At 52.2% G+C, this 23,114-nt stretch overlaps 1 protein-coding gene across 4 annotated transcripts; it reads left to right on the top strand.

Annotated features, from left to right (window-relative positions):
* Nucleotides 1-669: 669 nt before the first annotated feature.
* UPP1 (uridine phosphorylase 1) lies at nt 670-22,662 on the top strand. Of its 4 annotated transcripts, none has more exons than XM_079711433.1 (8): nt 670-776; nt 9,906-9,969; nt 15,684-15,798; nt 17,418-17,576; nt 18,600-18,714; nt 21,230-21,439; nt 21,724-21,826; nt 22,463-22,662. In XM_079711433.1, exons 2-8 carry the CDS (start codon nt 9,926-9,928, stop codon nt 22,503-22,505), a joined length of 789 nt encoding a protein of 262 aa, XP_079567559.1. In that variant the 5' UTR covers nt 670-776; nt 9,906-9,925; the 3' UTR covers nt 22,506-22,662. The 4 variants fall into 4 exon arrangements, with proteins under 4 accessions (XP_079567559.1, XP_079567556.1, XP_079567558.1 ...); XM_079711430.1 differs by having other exon boundaries at nt 21,680-21,826; XM_079711432.1 differs by having other exon boundaries at nt 21,658-21,826.
* The last annotated feature ends 452 nt before the right edge of the window (nt 22,663-23,114 follow it).

The raw sequence follows: 23,114 nt of genomic DNA, 5'->3' as shown, positions 1-23,114 counted from the left end.
GGTATTTGGTTTTCTGGCTCGTGTGCAGCCTGTTGGAAAGGAAGGAAAAGGAGGCCTTCATCCCCCAGGGGTAGGAGGCCAGTGCCATCCGCCGCCCCAGAGAACAGGGTTCCCCGCACCTCCTCCCCGCACCCCCCCGTCCGGGTACGTGACGGGACAGGCGGCGCTGGCAGGAGACCCGGAGGCAGTTCCGCCGCTTCAGCTGGTGGTAATGAATGAGTCATTTCCTCCCGGGCCCTCCTGGGTGCCGGGTGCTCCCAGGACCAGGACGGTCCCAAACAGAAACCCAGCGGACCGCGCTGGCCTGCCCGGCCCCGCTCCTACCCCGGGGCCCAGGGCTCCCCATCCTCACCCTCTCTGCCACTCTCCCCCGGCCCCCCGGCTCGCGCTCGGGGTGGGCCCCGCGGACACCCGGGCTCTGGCATGAGCAGTGACCTCGGGTAGTCACCTCTGTCCCCCAGGTCTCTGCTGTCAGGCGGGGAGGAAGCCGCAGGGAGGTGTCGTGGGCGGGGCAACCGGTTTCAAGAATAACCTGCTGGTCACCCGCCGCTGCCCGCTGCGGAACAAGAAACCAGGCGTGGGTGGGGCGGGGGCGCCGGGAGGGGAGGGGCCCCGGGAAGGGAGGAGGGGCTGGCGGGAGGGCGGGGACCCCCGGGCAGCCCTACTCCACTCACTCGCCGATAGCTCTTGGCACGCGTCGGGCGCAACCCGTGGCGATCCCTGCGCGCGAAGTGTCTGCGGCCGGCGTCCTGCTTTCGGGGATCACCGACCTGCCGGTGAGGCGACTCGGGCTCGCGGACGCGGGGCCATCTGCGGGGAGGCTGTGCGTGGAGGTGGCGCGGGGAGGATGTGCGGGGAGGGCGCGCGGGGAGGGGCGCGGGGAGGATGTGATGGGAGGGCGCGCGGGGAGGCTGTGCGCGGAGGGCGCGCGGGGAGGATGTGCGGGGAGGGCGCGCGGGGAGGGGGCGCGGGGAGGATGTGCGGGGAGGGCGCGCGGGGAGGGGGCGCGGGGAGGATGTGCGCGGAGGGCGCGCGGGGAGGGCGCGCGGGGACGATGTGCGGGGAGGGCGCGCGGGGAGGGGGCGCGGGGAGGATGTGATGGGAGGGCGCGCGGGGAGGCTGTGCGCGGAGGGCGCGCGGGGAGGATGTGCGGGGAGGGCGCGCGGGGAGGGGGCGCGGGGAGGATGTGCGGGGAGGGCGCGCGGGGAGGGGGCGCGGGGAGGATGTGAGCGGAGGGCGCGCGGGGAGGGCGCGCGGGGAGGATGTGCGGGGAGGGCGCGCGGGGAGGGGGCGCGGGGAGGATGTGATGGGAGGGCGCGCGGGGAGGCTGTGCGCGGAGGGCGCGCGGGGAGGATGTGCGGGGAGGGCTCGCGGGGAGGATGTGATGGGACGGCGCGCGGGGAGGATGCGCGGGGAGGCTGTGCGCGGAGGGCGCGCGGGGAGGATGTGCGGGGAGGGCTCGCGGGGAGGATGTGATGGGACGGCGCGCGGGGAGGATGCGCGGGGAGGCTGTGCGCGGAGGGCGCGCGGGGAGGGCGCGCGGGGAGGGGCGCCGGGAGGCTGTGCGCGGAGGGCGCGCGGGGAGGATGCGCGGGGAGGCTGTGCGCGGAGGGCGCGCGGGGAGGCTGTGCGCGGAGGGCGCGCGGGGAGGCTGTGCGCGGAGGGCGCGCGGGGAAGACTGCGCGGAGGGCGCCGTCTGGATGCTGGGTCCAGCTGGCGGAGGCGATGCGCGCGTGGCGGAGCTGGGCACGTCTTCCTCAGTCCAAATTGAGCGGGAAGGGAATCGGGAGCACTTGGAACGTCCCCTTCTCGTGGGGGGACAGGGGAAATTACGTTTTGGAGAATGAGTGTTGCCGTACTTGCAGAGTTCAAATAGACTCAGGTGAGCGCCTTGAGCCAACAGACAACAAAGTGTCACACCGTAAAATACTGGCGTCGAGGTGTCCGGCAGGTCAAAAGGGAAACTTCAATCACAGAGTATCTGACACAAATACGATTTGCACCGGGGAGCGGGTCCATCTGCAGCTCTTGTACGCAGCAGGCTGTTCTTAAGACTGGCACCTGGGGCAGCCTCGCCGGCTCCGGGGTCGGGGCGTGACCCGGGGACTCAAGGTCACCGGCCCGCAGCCTCCCTGCCCCCACCGCCCCCCGCTCCAGGACTGGCGGTCTTTGGCCCTCCTCGCCAGAGGTCAGCCCTGCCCTGGGCGGCTCCCCGCCGATGGTGAATTGCAGAGAAACCCCGTCTGAAATCCAGGTTAGAACGGGCCATCTCCTGGAAGGCCTGCGAGGCCGGCTCCAGGCGTGGCGACCCTGCGCTCCGCACTCCCCTGGGCTGCTTTGCGTCCTTCCGTCCGCCTCTCCGCCACCTTGCCCTGACTAGCCTGGCCTCACTTTGGCCCATCTTTCCCCACTTATTCTGTTTTCCGGGTCACAGAGACCTTTGGTTCTACTCGCTGGCTGTGACCTTGGCTTTTAAAAGACTTTCGATTTCCCTGAATAGAAAGATTGCCTCCACCTGAGTTTCCCACCCTGCCAACCCCTCCCATCCTGTCTGCTTTCACTCTGCCAGGCTCTCAGCACTGGGCTCCGCTCTGCCACTTCTCAGCCAGTCTTCCATGACTTTTTTCCCTTTTCAGAGGCCAAACTGACATTCTAGTGATCTCTCTAGTAGACTCCTTAATTCACCCAGGTTTATCAGGCATGAATTATATTCTTTTCTAGGACTTTCAGCCCTGGTGGGCACTGAAGTAACACTTCAGTTGAAACAGACAAAGTAGTTTTTCTTTACATTGGCTTTTGTCCAAGTGGACTTTTTCGTCAATCATAACATTAATACAAACTCACTGCTAAAAAAAAAAAAGAACCAAAACTAACATATAACAGAAAGTGAAACTTCCAGCTTTTCCCACTTCTTAAAGGTAAACCCTGGACATTTCTTTCCCTTCCTCCCTGCCCCCTTCTCTCTCTCCCTTTCTCCCATATACACGCACACAGATTCACTTTTGAAATACATTCATTAAAAAAAAAAATGTTATGGGCTTCCCTGGTGGTGCAGTGGTTGAGAGTCCGCCTGCCGATGCAGGGGACACGGGTTCGTGCCCCGGTCCGGGAGGATCCCACATGCTGCGGAGCAGCTGGGCCTGTGGGCTGTGGCCGCTGAGCCTGCGCGTCCGGAGCCTGTGCTCCGCGGTGGGAGTGGCCACAATGGTGAGAGGCCCGCGTACCCCCCCCAAAAAAAGTTATAAACGTTTACACACTTAGCTATATGCCAAAGTAACCCACCTATCTGAATTTGGTTTAGTGGGTTAAAACTAAAATAAAACAGAACAACAACAAAAACAAAACAAGAAAACCGAAACCACCTGGAGGGCGTTTTGACTTTGCACAGGTAGTGTTGCTGAGACAGTCTTAAGTAAGGAAGGGGTGGGGTCAAACCAGATAATGTCGTATCTCACGGAAGTAGAACAGGCAACAGGGAAATTGTAACGTGCGCCGACAGGCCCACATTGAGAGCTAGAGTGCGAATTTCGTTCGCACTGTGCTCCCTTCAGTGGTGGCTGGGCGGAAGGTGAGCGATGGCCTCCTGTGGCTCAGGTGGAAACAGAGAGTAGTTCTCAGTAATTAATGATTTAAAAAAACAAATAGTTCAGGAACAACCAGCTGTTCTCAGGTAAGAGAAGTCACCATAGCAAAGACAAGAAATCAGTCATAAAGACTCCCAGTTCTGTTTCAAAGGTAAAGATCGGCCTGAAGCACATTCTTGAGCTGTTTTGCAGGATCCAAACCCCTTTAAGCGCCCAACCACCAGATTAACTGGTGCCTAAGGGATGGTGACGCTGACCTGCTGACCTCTGGGACCCACGTGACTTACTCAATCAGGTGCCTGGATTTTGTCAACCTAGAGTGACCTTTGCCTCTTCTTAAAGCTAAAATCTCTGCCCCAAGGGTGGGATTGCCGCCATGTTTGCACATGCACTGTGTGTTGGAGCATGTTGTCCACTAGGCAAGGGCGTCCAGAACTCCAATCTACACGGAAGGTCACGTGTGCCCTTTCATGAGTACGCATGTGCCCTTGGCTTAAAGCGTCCCCATCCTGCTGCTGGGGAGACAGTGCTTGGATGGCTAGCTCCCTGTCTCCTTACTTGTTACCAGCAGTAAAGGCTCCTGCTTTAATCAGAAGCACCTGGTGTGTTTATTGGCTCAGCGCCCCGGGCAGTGGGCCCATCGGGTCCCCTAACAGTCGAGGAACCTGAGACCCCAGAGCCAGGATCAGAGTTCTCTGGGAGGTGGCACCTCCCGGCCAGAATCTAGTGAAACCCTCCTGTTTAGAGAACATGGGGTCCTGGAAGGTGAAAGGAGACAACTTTAGGACACCAGCGGCCCTTGGGACAGTGTTTGTTAGAAGGAATGCTTTCTGAGACAGCTCCAGGTCGGCGGCGTCCTCAGGAGCGGGGTCTCATGCCACTGGTCGGCTGGGCTGTGGGAAAGCTGTCAGCTCTCCTGGAAGCCCTGTCTCTGGACCAGGGCTCACCTGGGACCCTGCTGCCCCCTGAAAGACAGAGTGGAAAGTCCATGCTTCTCTAGTACTGGACTCGGCCCCAGGCGCCTAGTTCCTACCGGCCCTGTATCCCCCAGCATTTCTGCCTCAGGTGATGGCTGCAGGCACCTTGTGCAGGAACCCAGTGCCTCTGATGAAACGTCCAACCTCACCCCTTGCTTGGAACATCACACTGTGGCCTTCTTTCCCTATCCTCCCACTTGACACAGGCATCCCTGGCAGCCTCACCCTGATACCACCTTCCAGCCCTTTGGATTCGCCTCCTGGATGCAGAAGGTGCCACAATTTCCTGTTCTGATTGCATCTCTGCTCACACTGTGTGCCTCTCAAATCCAACGGCAGGGAGGAAAAGCTTCTATCCTCTTAGATTCAGTTCTTGGGGGACTGCAGATTAAAAAGACAAAAGACAGATTAGCAAGAGAAAAGACAGATTTTTATTTACATGTGTATGGGAGAGTTCAGAGAAAATGTGGTTTCAGGAGGTAGTTGGAATTTGGGGCTTATATACCATCTTAAAAGGGGGTGGGGAGGGCTTCCCTGGTGGTGCAGTGGTTGAGAGTCCGCCTGCCGATGCAGGGGATGCGGGTTCGTGCCCCGGTCCAGGAAGATCCCACATGTTGTGGAGCAGCTGGGCCCGTGAGCCATGGCCGCTGAGCCTCTGCGTCTGGAGCCTGTGCTCCGCAGCGGGAGAGACCACAACAGTGAGAGGCCCGCGTACCGCAAAGAAAGGGCACTTAGGGAAACACAGAGGACTTCGGAGAGACAAATGGTCCCTTAGGAAAAGAGATGAGATATAAGATAGGACAATATCTGTTTGGGTTTTTTTCAGAGAAAAGAGTTTTTTCCTAGGAGGGGTCGTGACATGTTTGGAAGTCTCTAGGTTCAGGCAGGTACGGGCTTTCGGGAACTCAAAGTCTTTAGCTCAGAATAGTTGTTATGTGACAGTGGCTCATTCTGGAGCCCTTCGTGTGGATCCAATATACAAACCTCTGACCGTCATTCCCTGCTTCCAGGTTTTCCGAGTCCCCCGGTCACCCCCAGGACGGTTGTCGGTGGTGACACACGGCTGTCTGGGCACCTGGTCCCTAACCAGCGCCCCGATCCTATCTCCCCATGCTGAGCTGGCTGAGCTGTTTGCTCTGCGCCCTCCACACATCTCATGGGGTTTCACGTCTCCTTGTTGTAAATACCGTTAGTCCTGTCCTCTCTATGCCGCATCTTTTCCTGGCTATTCCTAGTCAGGGACCACTAAGAAACATTCCTCACGCTGAACTAGATAGACCTCTGGGCGCTGTTCGCACCTTTCCCTGGCTCTCCGTCAGCCGACCTGCATTGCAGCTCACGGTCACTCATGTTTGCTGCAGTGGACTCCAGCTTCTCGGAGCCCTGGGTCTTTCTCATCTCCCTTCAGATCACACACACCACAGCGGGTGCGGGTTCTAACCTGAATAAGTACACCTTGAGGAGCCAGGACAGCTACCTGTTTGTGATTTTACACATTGGATGACTAACGTGTGCAATGCTTAGCACTTCCTGCTATCTTACAGATAATACTTAATTAGAAAGGCATTAAGTTACTAAAAAGGTGAACTACAAGTACCAGGCAAGTGCCCGAATACCCCCTGATGTTGCGGCTCCATCCACAGCCATAGGGGCTGAGGCAGGGCAGACACACCAACCACACTGAGTCTTTCCTGGTTGGACAGCGCTGTGGCGCTAATTCAATGATGGGGTTTGGCAAGCTGGATCTTCTCGGCCACGGAGGAAACGAAGTGGATGCTCCACACGTTTCGACCTGGGATGATGTCCAGGCTGGAAGTCCGCTGTATGATGTCAAGTGTGTGTCCTTAGGAAATGCACGTACATACTATCTGTTGGAGGAAGCAGGTCCAGGTGCATGATAACACTAATTCAGGAAAACAGTTGAAAAAGCGGTTGTCGGAAACATTCCCTACATTCTCTGAATGAGCTCACCTATGGATGACCGTGCCTAGTTGCACTGCATAAGGGCAGTGCTGGACAGTGCCCGCCCTGGGCCTCTGCGTGCAGAGCAGACGGTGGGGCATCCCCCCACGAGCGTTTGTCCAGGCCTTAAGTTGTGACCCGGGGTTGAACAGACTGCAGTGGACCCTGGGGGACCCTTCTTCTCCATGTTAAACCCTAGTGGACCAAACTTTGGCCTCGTTGGTAAAGGGACTGCAGCATTTCCTGGGCCTGTTTCCTGATTCCTTTGATGGTTAGAAAAAATAATGCAGCTTGTTGACTGAAAAAAAATGCACAACCTAAAATTTGGGAAGTATGTTCTATGCTGTGGCCTTACTGAGGTCTAGCCCAGCCCACAGCCTCTCAGAAAGCTCTGAGGGACTGCTCTGAAGAGGTAAGGGGGAAGCCAGGATGTAGAGGGGGTTTTGCTGAAAAACAAACAAACATGTAATTAAAAGATTACTATTAATCGGAAAAGCAGGCATCTCAATGATTTCAGGGCTTTTCTGTGTGTGGTAAGATGCAAGAGTCTGAGCTCATGGAAATCAGTCCTTTGATGTGCATCTTCACTACCTGGGGCCAGTGTCCTGCTTTTTTCCATCCTGAGTCCCCTCGGGGTACACCATGGGGGCTGCTGCGGTGGCTGATGGAGGTAACATTCCCCGTTTACAGGAATGACTGGTGCCATGTGTTTGCCTGCAAGTTTATGCACTTTTTCTTTTAACTTGAAAATTTCTTCTGAGACTCCTCCATCGCCCTGTGCCCCTGCGTGGTTAGCGCTCCCTTCTTAATCATCACCAGGGTCTCCTTTCACAACAGTGGGGCCCGCTCCCCTTGCTAGTGGCCTCTGGAATGGAATAAGGGGGAGTCTGGGCGAGCGACCAGCCTGCCAGTGAGAGGAGAGTGTCCCCTGGGCTCCCCCTTCTGCTCTCACTGGTCTCAGGGGAAGTAACTTGAGAGGTCCACCTCCTCCCCACCTTTGACCTGTTTCAGTGGGCGGGGGTGGGTGGTGGGTGGTGGTGGCCATATCGTTGATCCTCCACACCCAGGTCCTTCTGAGAGCAAAATGTGGCTCTGGTGAACCCGCCTGTGTGCTCACTCCACCTATAAGTGTCGTAAGATATTTAGTGGGGAAATTTCCAGTTAGAACATTGCAAAAGTCTGCGGTTTTCTCTGCACAGAGTTGGTTCAGTAAAGCCTTGCTGCCCGCAGGATCAGGCCCAGGCCTAAGGAGGAGTTGCTTTGGGGGTGGGGGGAGGGCGGGGTCGCAGCCTGGCGGGGAGCACTCCCCCGGCACTGGGAGGACGAGGGCAAGCAGAACCCGAGCCGACTCAGGAAGGAGCCCAGGTCTGGGGCAGCAGAGGGCAAGGCCGAGGCAGGGGAAACGGGTTCTCTGGTTCAGGGGCAGGAGAAGCCACCCGGCCTAGAGAGCAACACTCTCTCTGCAAGGCCAGACAGGATGTCTTCTCTGCGGCTGAGCTTCCTTTCCTGGAAAATAAGGGTTGGGGACCTTCTGGGGTGCACTGTGCACCTCTGATTCAGCTGCTGCCCTGTGGGAAGGCGCCTCTAACTTTTCCTCTTTCTGAGCTCCCCATCCCCTACCCCCAGAGGAAGAGCCAGCAGCCAGGAGGGGACGGATTGCAGGTGGAGGTGACCCCAAGCCCTGCTTCATCTCTCAGTGGACAGGGGAGAGCCGATAATGAGGGCTGTGGGCTGGCCTCCCCGGAAGGCACGTCTGCACTTACTGCAGACAGTGAGGTGGATCCCAGAGGGACAGCGGCTGCTGACTGCAGGATGGAGGCGCCGAGGGTTGCATTTCCTGGAAGCCAGACTTCTTCAGAAGCTGGGCTGTCTGCATCAGTCTGTCTGATGGATGCTGTAAAGGCAAATTATGACCTAAGATTCTGATCATCAAGTCGAATTCTACTTTGTTTTCCCCACACCGCCAAGCAATTCTCCACACCAGCTCCTACACCAGGAGGTCCTACAATCCAACTCAATTCTGACACTGTCTACCTGGGGACAGTGTCAGACCCCAAAGGCTGAGGGCTCAGTCCCATAAGACTGCCCGCCTGCGCCCCCACCGCCCCCCATCACAAGTCCAGGTTATCATCTGTGCTTCTGACCCACTGGCTATAGAGAGGAAGCTCCCATAACCCCCCTCCTTGGGGTCAATCAATTTGCAGTTGACTCACAGGCTGCCATTTCCTCAGAAGTGTCCTCTAAATGCTAAGGGAGGGTGAAGGCTAGGTGAAGAGAGACAAGGCAGCACTCCAGGAAACTCGGTGCTCCAGACCCAACTATGACAGTATTCTTTGGTTTTCAGAATTTGCCAGAAATGGTCAGGATCTAAGTGTAAGAGCGGCCACCAATCCTTTTTTCCAAAAAGAGGGCTTTGGGTTTTAGCTTCGTGAGGCTGGTTTTCTGGTAAGTGGCTGGTGAGGTAGCAGGTAGAGAACCTGACCTGGGGATGGGGGAGCTAGCTCCACTGTAGACCACTCACTGAGTTCACCCAGCAGGTGCTCGGGCGCAGCTCTGCAGGCACTGGTGTCGGGTCAGTGCACTGGTGGCTGAGCCCCAGTAAGAACTGCAGTTGTGTCTCATGGTTTTCCCTTCCTCTGGTTCTGGAGCGGGACCAGGGCAGGGGTTGATCCCTACCTGCCTCAGGTCTTTCCCTTCCCTTCATGGCAGGCCCTCAAGAGCTGGTGCCTTTGCCGGGCCCCTCTCTGCCCCCTGAGCTGTCCTTGAGGCCTGCTGGAGGAGAGTTAAAATTCTAGAAGCGTGAGGCACCCAGGTGTGGTCTGTTGGGTCAAGGCAGTCTTGGCTGAGGGACCAGGAAGTGAAGAAGGGTTTCCTACCAGAGTAGGAGATGCCAACCCAGGCTTGCTTTGGGCACATTTCTGCCAGCTCCGCTCTGAATTATCAGCCCTTCAGGTCTTATACATGTGCGTGTATGTGATGTGAATGTGTCGGGTTCTTCTTGATGGCATTGACCTTCCACAGGTTAGTGTGGCCTTGCTGACGGTCCGAGTGACCTTGGTTCCTATTGGATCCACTGGTGTTCAAGTAATTAAACGAGGAACCCATTGGCCTGAGGTGTCTCTAATGCCGAGGCAGCCTGTGTCAGCAAACTGAAATCTAAGTTGTAAATGCCTCCAGGCTACAAAGTCCAAATGCGACAAACAACCAATCACACAGGCCTCCTGGGCCTCACGCTGCAGCTGTCAGTAACGTCCTTGCTGTGCTTCCACCTTCTCTCCATCTGCTACTCCCCTGCACCCTTGACTCCAATCGAAATGCGCTCAAATACGCTCCTAAAATGTTGACTATTACTTCTAACAGACTCTGTGCTGTTTTCTCCTAGGGTCCTGCCTCAGCGGAGGGATGGCCTCCCCAGGGGCTGAAACAAAGAAACCTGGAAATCACAAGTAAGGCTCTGACCTGCATGCGGCTGGGCTCAGGATCACTGTGATGACTTTGAGCCACACAGTTTTCTAAGAGCTGACACACGTGGACACCTTGGTTCTCATGTCAGAGCCTGAAGCCCGGAGGACTGACCACTCAGTGGGCATACAGCTGAGCTGGCTGAAGACCCCTGGCACCTGGTGCCAGGGCCGCTGCTCGTAGCCTTGGGATGTTTGTTTCCCAAGGACGTCTGGGCACTTGCTCGGGGTGCCCAGACCTGTGTCCAGTGGGGTTTCTTTACATCTGGACACTCTTCTGAGTCACAGTCCCTGCTTCTTTCCCAGCTCTCTCTTGGTTCTGACCTTTCAATACTTTCCTTATTCCTTTGCAGTTTTTCATTATTCCACTATGTGATTCACATGGCCACTCTTTTATGTATATTTGTGCATTGCTGGTGTTGATGAAAAAAATTACTCAGTAGTTGATCTAAGAAAGAAAAGGAAAATTTTATTTGAGCCAATCTGAGGATTATAACCCAGGAGACAGTTTTTCAGAAAGCTCTGAGCATTGTTTCACCCATAAGAGGTCAAAGCACGGTTATGTATGTTTTTGAGACAAAGAGTAATAATACCAAATTATGTGTTACTGACAGTTTACACAATCCAGATCGACGTGTACAGAGTAGTGGGCATGGTCATCATGGCCCCTCACAAGATTAAGAAGGAAGGTTATCTCTTAAGGAGTCCCGACCCTTGATGAGATTAAAAAGGAATGCTGTTTCCTAAGGAGGTCTGGCTAGTACAGAGGCACAACCCACACTAAAGGGAAGGGAGGGGATCCAAATGGACAAAGGAAATGTTATGTTTAAATTTTTCTCATTTTAAATTTTAAAATATGAACTTTTTCATCAATTTCTCCCTTCTGATCATTAATCTTTTGATAGAAAGCCTTAGGTGATCAAATATTTGTTCCTTTGATGCCAGGGTGGTTGCTTACCTGCCCTGGGTTCATCGTGTCCCTTGATGTCCAGACCTAATAGCCCGCTCCTTTCTTTCCTTTTAAGGGGTTGTATTAGTAAGATGCCTGGCAAGGACTGTCAGTTCCAAGTTGTCCAGTAGAATTTATGCCAATTTAACCTTGCATGTACCTTGTGCATGTTCATTAATTTATAGTGGGCAATGGATGTGATCAAAATTGACAGTAAAATTAATGTCATTAGTAAGGGTTTAAGCGAAGATCCTCCTAAACCAAACCATTTTCCTAGTATTTTTACTAAATTTGGAAGATGATCATTCAGAACAGAAATTTGATTCTTCATATGTCATAAGACGAGTTAACAAATATCTCGGCCAAATGGTCATACCACTGGAAAACTGATAGAAACCCAGAGTCCTCATATTAAAGGCAGATTGGCAGGGGTTGTTTTCAAGGATACCTGCAGGTGAACTTAAGCCCAAGGGAAAGCAACTATGCGTCTTCCTAACCAACCCAGGGAAATCCAAGGCCATAAACTTTTCCGTAGGTCTACTGAGTCCTGTTAAGAGCTACCCAATATTTAACATCTAGTGAAAAGGAGTATTTATGGCCAAGTTCAGAACAGGTGTCATTAAATTGGCCAGGTAGGATGGTCTCACTTAGTGATATTGGTGGTAATGTTAGCTTGAATGGTGCTGATAGTGTTGGTCTTAGTGGAAGTCTAAGAAGGCCTGATATGGTCCCTTCCAAGGTGGCTGTAAAGAGTCCTTTATCTGATATCTTTTCCCATATGCATAATCCCCTGGTTGCAGGTCATGGCACGTGTGATCTTCCTCGGAAGATAGATGACTGAGATAAGTTTCAGAAACAAACTCTACAGTAATGTAACATAGCAACAAGGAATCATCTGAGAAGTGAGTCTGAGGCAGTAAATACAGACCTCAGTTAACAATTATCAGGTAATTACTTTTATTACCTGATAAAGCTGCTGGGAACCTAAGAGTTTCCAATTTCTGGAGAGATCAGGTAGAAAGAAAAGATAAATGTCTCAATTCCACTTACAAGGGAGTAATTTACCCAAATTGCTGTAAGTCATAATTAGCTTGAGGAGAAGAGTTTCCTTATACCAGGAAAACAGATTAAGAAACCGCCAACCAGGGAATTAATTCCCTGGTGGTCCAGTGGTTAGGACTCTGCACTTTCACTGCAGGGGGCTTTCACTGCAGGAGGCACGGGTTCAATCCCTGATTGGGGAACTAAGATCCTACAAGCTGCACAGCGTGGCAAAATGACAACAAAACAAAACCCAAAAAGCAAAACCACCAACCAGGGATTGATCCCAGATCCCTGCAGTGAAAGCAGCTAGTCCTAACCATTGGACCACCAGGGAATTCCCAAAAAGTCCTTTCTATGAATCTTTTTGAAGATGAAGCAGTCTATAAATGACAAAAAAACTTAAAAAAACAAGGTTAAAGATCTGATTACAATGCAATTGTCAAAGAAACTTGGTTATTGCTGTGTTATACAACATTTTAAGACAAGAACTAGAATTATGACTATAAACATTTACCAGGACATATCAGATTCTTAGGCACTCCATATAATTTCTAGAATATGTATATTAATAATATTTACCCATACAATATAACCTAAGAAGGTTTATCACCACTCATTTGACAATGCTTCCCATGTAATTTAACATACCAAATAAGCTTAATTAGTTTAATATTCCTCTCTCTGAGATGCTTCAGGGGTCCTCTCTGAAGAACCCCAAAGTTAGCTAGAGGTCAAAAGAACTTCAGGGAGAATTTGATATTTGGGAGTTTGTCAAAATATAAAAAAAGTTTTAAAACACTTGGTCAAATAGGATATAGGTCACTGTGGAACAATACTTAATTCACTTAACTAAAGTGACAATAAAATATTTCACAAGCAAACACAGCTCTCTTAAAAGGCTCACTTAAAAGGCAAAGAAACTTACACAATCCATTACCAAAAGCAACTCAATGTTCCAAGAAAACTTTATTCTCTTAACAGAGAGAGAAAACCAAACTCCAGTCTTGCATCAGCTACTCTTAATAACAAATGTATTTAATTCAATTCAATGCCATCCCAGCCTCACCACACACAGAACTCTTTTCTCAGTGTTCCATTTTCCACACACCTTCTATAATGTTCTGTCTTTTGTCCCTTACTTTATTATGCAGAAAAAAACAGCTCTAGGACAGAATTAATTTCTTTCCCTTGAACAAAATGATTTCCATTCCTCATACCTTCTTTGGCTGAAAACATGCCTCCTACTTTCCTTGCATACTGAAATGTTTCCCTTATTATTTTAGTGGCTTTAGTTACATATATATTATAATTCTTAACCTTAAAACCTGGTATCCAGCAGAAACCAACAAATAGGCAATTATGAACTGTCTTTTACATTAGCATCCCAAACATTAGCATCCCACACATTAGCAGACTTACACATACTATTTACCATTTCTAGAAAACACATCGTTTTTTTTTTTTCTAACAGAAAATGTCTTAGTGTGGCACCAAATATATTTTTATTAATAGTCCTAAATATCTTTAGTTTCCCTGTAAAAGGAAGCCTATGTTCAGTAATTAATGTTTCAGTATCTTATTTGGAAATAAATTCTGGATAGTCAATGAATTCCCATCATTTAACTTAATCTAACAAAACTCTAAAGATTCAAGTTATCTAAATCTGGAGAGACTATTTTTAAGCAGACATTCCTAAAACATAATTATTCCTTTAGAGTTTACACCAAAACTCTCATCATTTCCATTTAATTCACTTAAAAGTTTAGCATACCAAGTCATTTTTCTTGCTGACAAATTTTGTAACAGGAATAATAAGATCTTATGTAATTTCTAGTGAACCTGGGTACAGTAAGAGTATTTTACTTAATGTTGGTGACTGTAAAGACATGTCTGTATTAAACCATTTGCTTTCATTAAAATTAATTTTAATGAAATTAAAATTAATCCTAGCTCACACGATTCTGAAATTCATTCGAGATAGTTTCTTTTATATTTCTAGGTATGTATATAAGTAGCAGCTAACTTCCTTTAAGTCAATTAAATAGAGCTCTTATACAAATTAATTTTGGCAATACTACACATCGACAATACAGTTAGACACATACAGACACACAGACAGAGACCCCATAGATCCCAAAGTTCCGCAATTTCAGCCCTGAGTCACGAACAATAATAGAAGTCCCTTCAGTTACAAAAGAAGTTGGATTCAGATTGGGTTTCTGGCAGATGCAACAGGGTTGCCTGTCTAGAGGGCCAAACCCTTTTTACTAATATTTATGAAGAAGACACTTAAGATTTGTGTGTCCTTGACAAGTCAAGTTCCAAATTACCTATCCCCCTTTTGTTTTTTTCTTTGGGTAAGAGTTGCTTTCCTGAAATCTGCATTTTAAAAAGATTTTGAAGAGATAATCATTCTGGAGGTGATCTGGTAGAATATTTGCATCTCAAAGGCATAGAAGGAGAAAGGCAAGTTCCTCCTAGGAGGACTTTTTTCTCTTAAGGCCAGGATTTTTTTTTTTTTTCTTCCTCAAGCCTCTGAAGATAAATAGGGGAGGATTTTGGAGTGGTGAAAGGATTGGTAAGCTTTGAGACGTTTCTGAAGGCACACCTCAGGTCCTGTAAATACTAGATTTGTAAAGCAAGGGCAGCTGTGTTTTTAATTCCTCAAAGAATTGGGTAGCCTTCTCAGTGTATCAAAGGACTGACATGCCCATTCATTTATGTTGGAATGTTGACTTTCCCTCACTTAGTTTAGGGGAGAACCCCCCCCCCCAAAAAAAAAATTCCTATCAAGCTCTGAGTATCAGCTCTGGTCAGTCTAGTCAGACCACAGACCAGTGGCCTCCCATCTTGGTAATCCGTTCACAAAAAATTTGAGGATCCTCCCTGGCTTTAAGAAATTCTTTAACTATGGCCCTCAGTTCCAACTTTTTGAGACAAAGGGTTGTATGTCAAATGATGTGTTGCTGACGGTGCACACAATCCAGATCTACAGGTACAAAGTGAGTAGTGGGTCATGGGTCGTCAAGGCCCCTCACAAGATGAAGAAGGAAGGTCATCTCCCAAGGAGGTCTGGTTAATGCAGATGCACAATCTACAGTAAAGTCGGGGGGAGGCGGAAACAGGCAGAGAAAAATTTTATATTTAAAATGTTCTCATCTTGCCCTAAAATACGAATTTTTTTCATCACTGGAAAAGCAAGAATTTTATGTCTTAATCTCAATTCCTACATGGACTTGAAATCCACCACTTTTCCCAGTTTCGTCCCCACCCACCTCTGCTGGGGTTCCCTGGGAAACCCCATCCTGGGCGGTGACCTCTCCTGGTTCTGGTGGCCTCTCGCCTTGATGAGGTCCAGGGCCGTATGCTGCCTTCTGGGAACCCAGCTTAGGGCTCCTTGGTTCTCTTCTGGGAGGTCCCTCAGGAACTGCTCTGGATACTCGCACGTGTGGGTCACCTAATTCCACACATACACCTGTCCCCCCCTTTCCTTCCCCATGGGTTCTGAGGTCCATTTTCAAGTTTTGGAGCTGCCCTGAGTATAGTACTTGCAGAGAGAATTTTTTTTTTTTTTTTTTTTTTTTTTTTTGTGGCTGTACGCGGGCCTCTCACTGCTGTGGCCTCTCCCGTTGCGGAGCACAGGCTCCGGACGCGCAGGCCCTGGACGCTGGTTCTCTAAACTGCCTCCTTTCCTGTTTTGGGACAGCGACTTTGTACAGCTTTGCAATCCCCACGTGGCTGCAATGGAAGAAGATGTCCTCTACCATTTCAGCCTTAGCACCAGCACGCACGACTTCCCGACTATGTTTGGAGACGTGAAGGTAAAAGCAGGGGTTTTGATTCTGGGCATTTGCCCCAAGATTACCCCCCTTTCAGGTGACACAGGTCGATTGCGCCACACAGGGCGGAGATGACAGAGGACGGGCTCTTGAAGTTATATGTTGATCGGATTTTTGCAAATTGTTACCTTTCAAGAATATGAACTATTGAGTGCAAGAAAACGATCACAGAGACTGCCGTATTTGTTCCTATAGTTGAAACAATGTAAAATAAATTTCCTAATGCTTCACTGAGAGACTAGAAAGGAGCAGACACTAATCCTTTTCTAGGGGAGGGAGGGATACCCAGGAGGAGCAGCCGCATGTGTCTGCTGTCTCTCATTTAAGATGCACATCCATCTGCTTAGCTAGTTTGGTCCTGACTCATCCTCGCAGAGGACTTTTAAAGTGTCTAATCCCCGTGTGGAAAAGTGGGCTAACGTTTAGAATTCAAAACTGAAACAAGCCAGTGACCGTAGATCCGGGGCTGCCTCACGCGATCGTAAAGTCATGACCAGGTTACGTCCTGTCAGCCACCCAGATCTTCTGTGCTGCTCGTTTCAAAGCGAGGGATGACTTTCCATGTGCTGTTGTCTTTTTGTTTTTAAATTTTTAGTGGAGTCTAGTCGATCTACAATGTTGCATTAATTTCAGGTGTACAGCAAAGCGAATGAGTTATATATATACATATATCCACTCTTTTTTTAGACGCTTTTCCCATATAGGTCATTATGGAGTATGGAATAGAGCTCCCTGTGCTCTACAGTAGGTCCTTAGTAGGTATCTGGTTTATAGACAGTCGTGTGTAGACGTCAATCGCAATCTGTCAATTTATCCCTTCCCCTTTTTTTCATGTGTTCTTAATTCATTCAGTTTTCATTTTTTCCTTAAGTTTAACCTGTAAGTTTTTCTAGGCTATAGAAATTTTCCTTTTTATGTTAAGGGACTAATAACTATTTGATCACCAAGTCCTTAAGACTGGCTTATTTGCCTGTTTTTCTTTTGACGCTTTCACGTATGGCACTTTGCAGATGAAGGATCTACTTCTAGAGCCACCCGCTCCCCGCGCAGCTGCGGCTCCCCGAGCCCCCACGGGCCCCGGCCCTTTCCACAGGTTGGCCATTTGGGCCTCTGCCGGCCGGGGAAACAGCGGTTAGAAGCCCATGTCACAGATGGGCTGTGGGGCCCTGGCTGCACCTTGAGGGGCCCGCAGCATCTCATTCCAAACGCCGGCTCTCTCCAGTGCCGTGGGCTGCTGTGCACACGATGCACGGAGCCCGGGCAGGCGTGGAGCCTGGGCTTTCCTGCCCGGAGAGGGCAAGGGTGTGGTTGTCCTGCCTTGTGTGGAGCTGATTGCTTTGCACTGCTGGGGCCTCTTGCTCCGAGCTGTGAGTCCATGAACCAGTGCTTCTTAAACTCGAGGGAGCTCCAGAATAACCAGGGGGCTCCTTAGCGCACACATTACTGGCTCCCCGGATGCGGGGGGGCCAGGGAAGGGACCTGCATTTCTAGCAAGTTCCAGGAGATGCTGCCGCCGCTGGCGGGGGGGCACTTTGAGGACCCCCGCTGTACAGACGGGGTGCAGTGCCTGTGCTGATGGGGGCTCTGTTCTCTGTCTGCAGTTTGTGTGTGTTGGGGGAAGCCCTTCCCGGATGAAAGCCTTCATCAAGTACATGGCCGTGGAGCTGGGCCTTGACCACCCAGGTGCAGAGTATCCTGACATCTGTGAGGGCACCGACCGCTACGTCATGTATAAAGTGGGCCCGGTGCTGTCGGTCAGCGTGAGTACCTGCCCTCGTGGTGGGCTCAGCCCTTGGCCCTGCAGGCCCCATCCCCGCCCTGCACGCGGCCTGACAGAGGAAACAGGAGTCGAGGGGAGGCTGGGGCTGGGCTGCAGAGGTCGTGGAGCGCGTCTCCAGGAGAGACAGATACACACGTACAGACACACGCACGCACCCACCCAGCTGTGCGCACACGGTGAGCACCCAGGTTGGAGACCCGGGAGGACGCTGCTCTGCCTGGACCAGGGCCATCAGGAGAGCCGGGCACCAAGTGGCCCCCTCACTGGCCGCCTGTGTTACTTCACACACATGCGGTTCGGCGATGGGTGAACACAGAAACCTCTGGGGTTCTCGTTTTCCGGTTTTGGTTCCCTTTGCAGAGAACATTTTTAGAGGAAGTGCTGCCTTACAGTAAGGCTGCCCCTGAGGCTGGAACAGGCGCCCACCCCTCTGGGCAGCTGAGACGTCTGGTGGCACCAACCACCCGCGACACACCCAAGATCCAAGGCGTATTCAGGTCCAGATAATCCACGGAGGCACTTCCCACGAGCAAGACTGCAGGACTAACACGTTCTCCAAAGAGCGCTTGGCCGCAGGGGCAGCTCCCGGCAGACGTGGCACCGGGAGGGCCTCTGAAGAAAGGCGGTTTCGGGGATGCGGAGGCGGAGGAAACGGCCCAGGCGGAACCGCGGAGGTGGAGCCACCAGCCAGTTACCGAGTTTGGCTGCGGCGGAGCGTGTGGAGAAACGGGAAAACGCGTGCGGGGCTTCCCACGCCAGGGGCTGTCTGTTACCTAGCAACAGCAGCCCTCTGGTCCTCAGCTGCCATCTGTTCCACGGGTGGTGTGGATCAAAGGGGTCATCCATTCGACAGCGTCGTGCAAACCTTTACACTTCCCCAAGTGTTCATAGTTTTTAAATGTACGTTAGGAAGTTCATCTTCTTTACCACCAGTTAGCAATGCACCGCAGAACCCACAGAGGTGCTACCAGAGTGTGACGCTGGCATTTCTCCCCGGTTCTAGCACGGGATGGGCGTCCCCTCCATCGCCATCATGCTGCACGAGCTCATCAAGATGCTGTACCACGCCCGGTGCTCCGGCGTCACCCTCATCCGCATCGGCACCTCTGGCGGGATAGGTTAGTGTGCAGAGCGCCACAGGGAGCCGGCTGGGCAGCGTGGGGACCCAGAGCTCCCTCCTGGGCCGTGCCCAAGGAGAGCTCAGCAGCAGCAGGCGTGTTGCTATTTGTTTTTCTGGTCCAGCTACTTCTCCCAACCCACCCCCCAGAAATAGGCACAGAAAGGCACCAGGCCACGGGCACCCGAAAACCCGTCCTTTTGGAGTTATACAACGTGTGCCTTCTTGTTTGCTTGCTTCTCTTTTTATTCTTGCTAATCCCTCTTTTCTCTGCCTTTCTCCTTCACTTTGCTCACTCCTCTTTATTCCTGCAAGGATGTGAAGCACCTTATGAGAAAACCTACAGGAAAATCAAAGGGGGAAGAGAGAGATACAAATACAGAATTCAGATGTGTCCTTAAGTTGCCTGAAAGCACCCCCCGTTCGCAACATAATTTTTTTAACATCGCAAAGACAACAAAGAAAGAAGAGGATGCAATGAGCAAGTAAAATGAGAAAGTAAAACTCTCACGTTGAGTTTTCAGCCAAAGTCTTTGAGGCAAACTTGCTTTACTCTGATGTCCCAACTCTGGGCCGGTTTTTCTGCTGAAAACTGGGTTCTAGTAATTCTCGCTCCCGCCAAGGAGCTGGGAGCTGCTGGAAGGAGGTCTGCTGCCATCAGCCTGGCCTCTGTGCATTTGTTTCCAAAATTTAGGTTTTCTCGCTATGAAAGAGGATTGCTGTAGGTCCTAAATCTTCTCAATGCGTTATCTCATTTTTCTTTTCACTATATAGACAGATTGATGGATAGCATCCGTGTTTGCAGATTGTAATTCAAAGTTGAAAGGAGTTGTTCTCGGGAAAACACCCCAATGACTGCGAGCTCCCAGGCTGTGCACACTTAGTCTGTGATACCATCGACCCAGCGGACTCGCGGCTGTGCACATGGCACCAGCGTCGGCAAGGAGCTCCAGCAAATCCTTCCTGAGTTCTTGCTTTGGAGGAATTTTAAATAATCAGAGAGAGAATTCTGGAGGGAGTGGGGTGGATTTTGAGTCTCCCAGAATCGCCCCATAAAAATGGAGAGATCAACTATAGAGCCAGACCCCAAACCCCCGACAGCAAAGTGTGACATGGTGTCCCCACAAACCCCAAAAGAGGAACAGTGGGTGGCTGGCATGGGCCGCCACTCGGGAGGGAGCACTGGGTGACTCCAGGGTTTCTGCCAGATGTGAGAATTCTGAAATGGCCAACAGGTATCCCGGCAAAGGGCAGGGCCTGTGTGAGGAAGAACAGCTGACACTGGGAGGGGGGCTGCACCTTCCAGTTTGAGGGCTGAAGTGGCTTGAAAATCCTAGGCCCCATGAATTCATGAAAGCCTCCATCTGAGCTTTCTTCCAGGTCTGCACTCGGTGTGGGGAGACACCTGAGGAGAGTCCACGTTGACCAGAATAGGGACAAAGCGGCAAGGGAGAGGAAGTCCAGATGAACATGCAGGGGGCAAGCAGAGCCCGAGCCTGGCAATTGGCCACGTTTTTTTGTTTTTTAAACTAAAGTAGAGACACAATTTATACTTTATTTTTTAAAATTTATTTATTTTTGGCTATGTTGGGTCTTCATTGCTGCATGCAGGCTTTCTCTTGTTACGGCGAGTGGGGACTACTCTTCCTTGTGGTGCACAGGCTTCTCATTGTGGTGGCTTCTCTTGTTGTGGAGCACCGGCTCTAGGCACATGGGCTCAGTAGTTGTGGCTCGTGGGATCTAGAGCGCAGGCGCAGTAGTTGTGGGGCACAGGCTTCGTTGCTCCGCGGCATGTGGGATCTTCCCGGACCAGGACTCGAACCTGTGTCCCCTGCATTGGCAGGCGGTTACTTAACCACTGTGCCACCAGGGAAGCCCCTGTTTCATGAGAGCGGCAGACGTGGGGCTCTGGGACAGATCTCCTGGCTCCTTCCTCCTCCCTAAATGTTGAGGAAAACCAGTATCACGTTAAAGTAAGCAGTAGTGTGGTAGTAGGAAAGGCTCCTGGTCAAACCCCACGCAAAGTTATTACAAGACCAAAGAGCAAGGAGCAGAGTGACGTCTGTACAATCCTGGAAACGCCCAGAGAGGCACAGGAAGCAGGACCTCCGGTGGGTCAGTCCTGGAGGGAAGCCAGGGCGTCATGAGCTGGTGACCGCAGGAGCCGGATTTGGGGTGCCCCAGTGCTCCTTACTCAAAACCTGAAATAATACAAAGGTACAAAACAGGGACCAGCTGAACACTTGCTGGTAAAGGGAGCCTCGGACAGTTCCAGCAGCAACTGACAGACGCTGCTCTGCGGGGATGGGCCACCCGTCAAGTTCACTGTCGTCTTTGCACTTTTCTGTACTTTCTGCAGCGTCTACGCATTGGAAAAAAAAAAATCTGGTGCTGAAAAGAGATCCTTACCTATTTCCTTTTAGGGCATGACTGACCCTTCAGTGTTATAGTGCGCGCACGGGGCCCTGCCCTCCCTGACCGCCCCTTGCAGCCGGGACACCCGCTTCTTCCTGCAGGTGTGGAGCCCGGCTCCGTGGTCATCACCCGGCAGGCGTTGGACGCCTGCTTCAAGCAGGAGTTCGAGCAAATTGTCCTCGGGAAGCGGGTGGTCCGGAACACGCACCTGGACGAGCAGCTGGCGCAGGAGCTGGCGCGGTGCTCCGCGGACCTGGGCGAGTTCCCCACGGTCGTGGGCAACACCATGTGCACCCTGGACTTCTACGAAGGTGAGGGGTGCGCTGGTCTCCCGCCCGGGGGTCCGCACCGCTGCGGGCGTGCGTCTCAGCGCCGCTTCCCTCGCGGGCCGGTGGGTCGAGGGCAGGCGGGGCCCGTCGGGCTGGACAGCATCTCTGTCTGGGGGGCGGGGCGGGCATGCAGTAGGCGTTTACTGCATGACCGGGGGTGGGGGTGGCGGTGGAATGCGAGGTGGGCGCTCCCGGGCCAGCGTCGGCTCTCCACGTCCCCAGGGCAAGGCCGCCTGGACGGGGCGCTCTGCTCTTACGCGGAGAAGGACAAGCAGGAGTACCTGCGGGCGGCCTACGAGGCCGGCATCCGCAACATCGAGATGGAGTCGTCCGTCTTCGCCGCCATGTGCAATGCCTGCGGCCTCCGAGGTGGGGTCCCTCGGCCGCAGCTCCCCCAACTCCCCCCAACCCGCACCCCCAACCCCGTCCTCCCGGGCCCGCCCATCGCCAGCCTTGGCCTTGCCCCCGCCCTGCCCCCAAGGCGTGTTTCTGGACCCCTGCGCTCGGACCTCCTTGGATTGTCACGTGGTCCAAGGCGGGGTCCTCAGTGTCTCTGCAGGGATTCACGTGCCACTCAGAGACCAGAAAGAGGAGCAAGTCCCCCCTTCGGCTCTGGGCAGGCTTCGCTGCCGGCCTCTACAATGAGTCTGGCCTTCAGAGCTCTTTGGATTTCTGAACTGGGGCTAATCCACTGCAGTTCCTGGCTTCACCCTTGGAGGTCCAGCTCTGCCTTCCAGAATACCTGCCTCACAGCTGTCACATCACCTTGCCTTTCAAGGCAGTGCAGGGCCCCCGAGCTGGTCCTGGGGTTTGCTTGGGAATCTCTGGGAACAAAGGCAGGAAAGGATAAGGACAGGACAGGATAGCGCGGCCCTCTCGGCTTTCTCGTGTTCTCCGTCTATCAGAAGCCACTGTCAGCCCCTTCCCTTGAGGCCTGGACGCTGGTCTCTGTGAGCTAAGCTAGAACCCCGCTCTTTGCACTGACCTGGCATTTGCTCTTTGCAGCGGCCGTGGTGTGCGTCACACTCCTCAACCGCCTGGAAGGTGACCAGATCAGCACCCCCCATGAGGTGCTGGTCGAGTACCAGCAGCGGCCGCAGCGGCTGGTGGGCCACTTCATCAAGAAGTGCCTTGCGGCAGCCTGAGGTCCCCAAGTCTCCAGACATGAGCGTTGGTGTTTGCAGCAAATAAAATCATTGCCACAATCTCTTTCTGTATGACTTTCTGCATCCTTCGTAGAAGAGTCTAGGGAACTGATTGTGTTTAAGAGGCAAAGAATCCTGCATTAACTACACAGGAGTTTTTGTTTTTTTAAAGCTTCATGGGAGAATTTCCACCACATTAGCCTGATCTGGGTTTCCTTTAAGAATGTTCCTCTGAGTATTTGAAATATTTTTAGGGAGGTTTTTCAGAGCTTGTAAATTCTGATAGTTGTCAGATTTCACTCACTAAGAGAAGTCACGTCTGCCCTGGCCTGACATCTCCCCTGCATCTGTGCCCCCGTGTCCCTTGGCTTCTTCCTGGGGAGTCAGGACCCCCCAGATGGGAGACTGGAGGGCAGGCAGAGGGAGAATCCAGTGTGTCTCCCCCGTCTCAGGTGGGTCTGGCAGCTGCTTTTGGGCTGTCCCCGGGTCCCCCCAGCCCAAGGACAGTTGCC

The sequence above is a fragment of the Hyperoodon ampullatus genome, assembly GCF_949752795.1.
Source record: "Hyperoodon ampullatus genome assembly, chromosome: 9".
Lineage (NCBI taxonomy): Eukaryota > Metazoa > Chordata > Mammalia > Artiodactyla > Ziphiidae > Hyperoodon > Hyperoodon ampullatus.
This window is presented reverse-complemented; position numbering and strand designations above follow the sequence as displayed.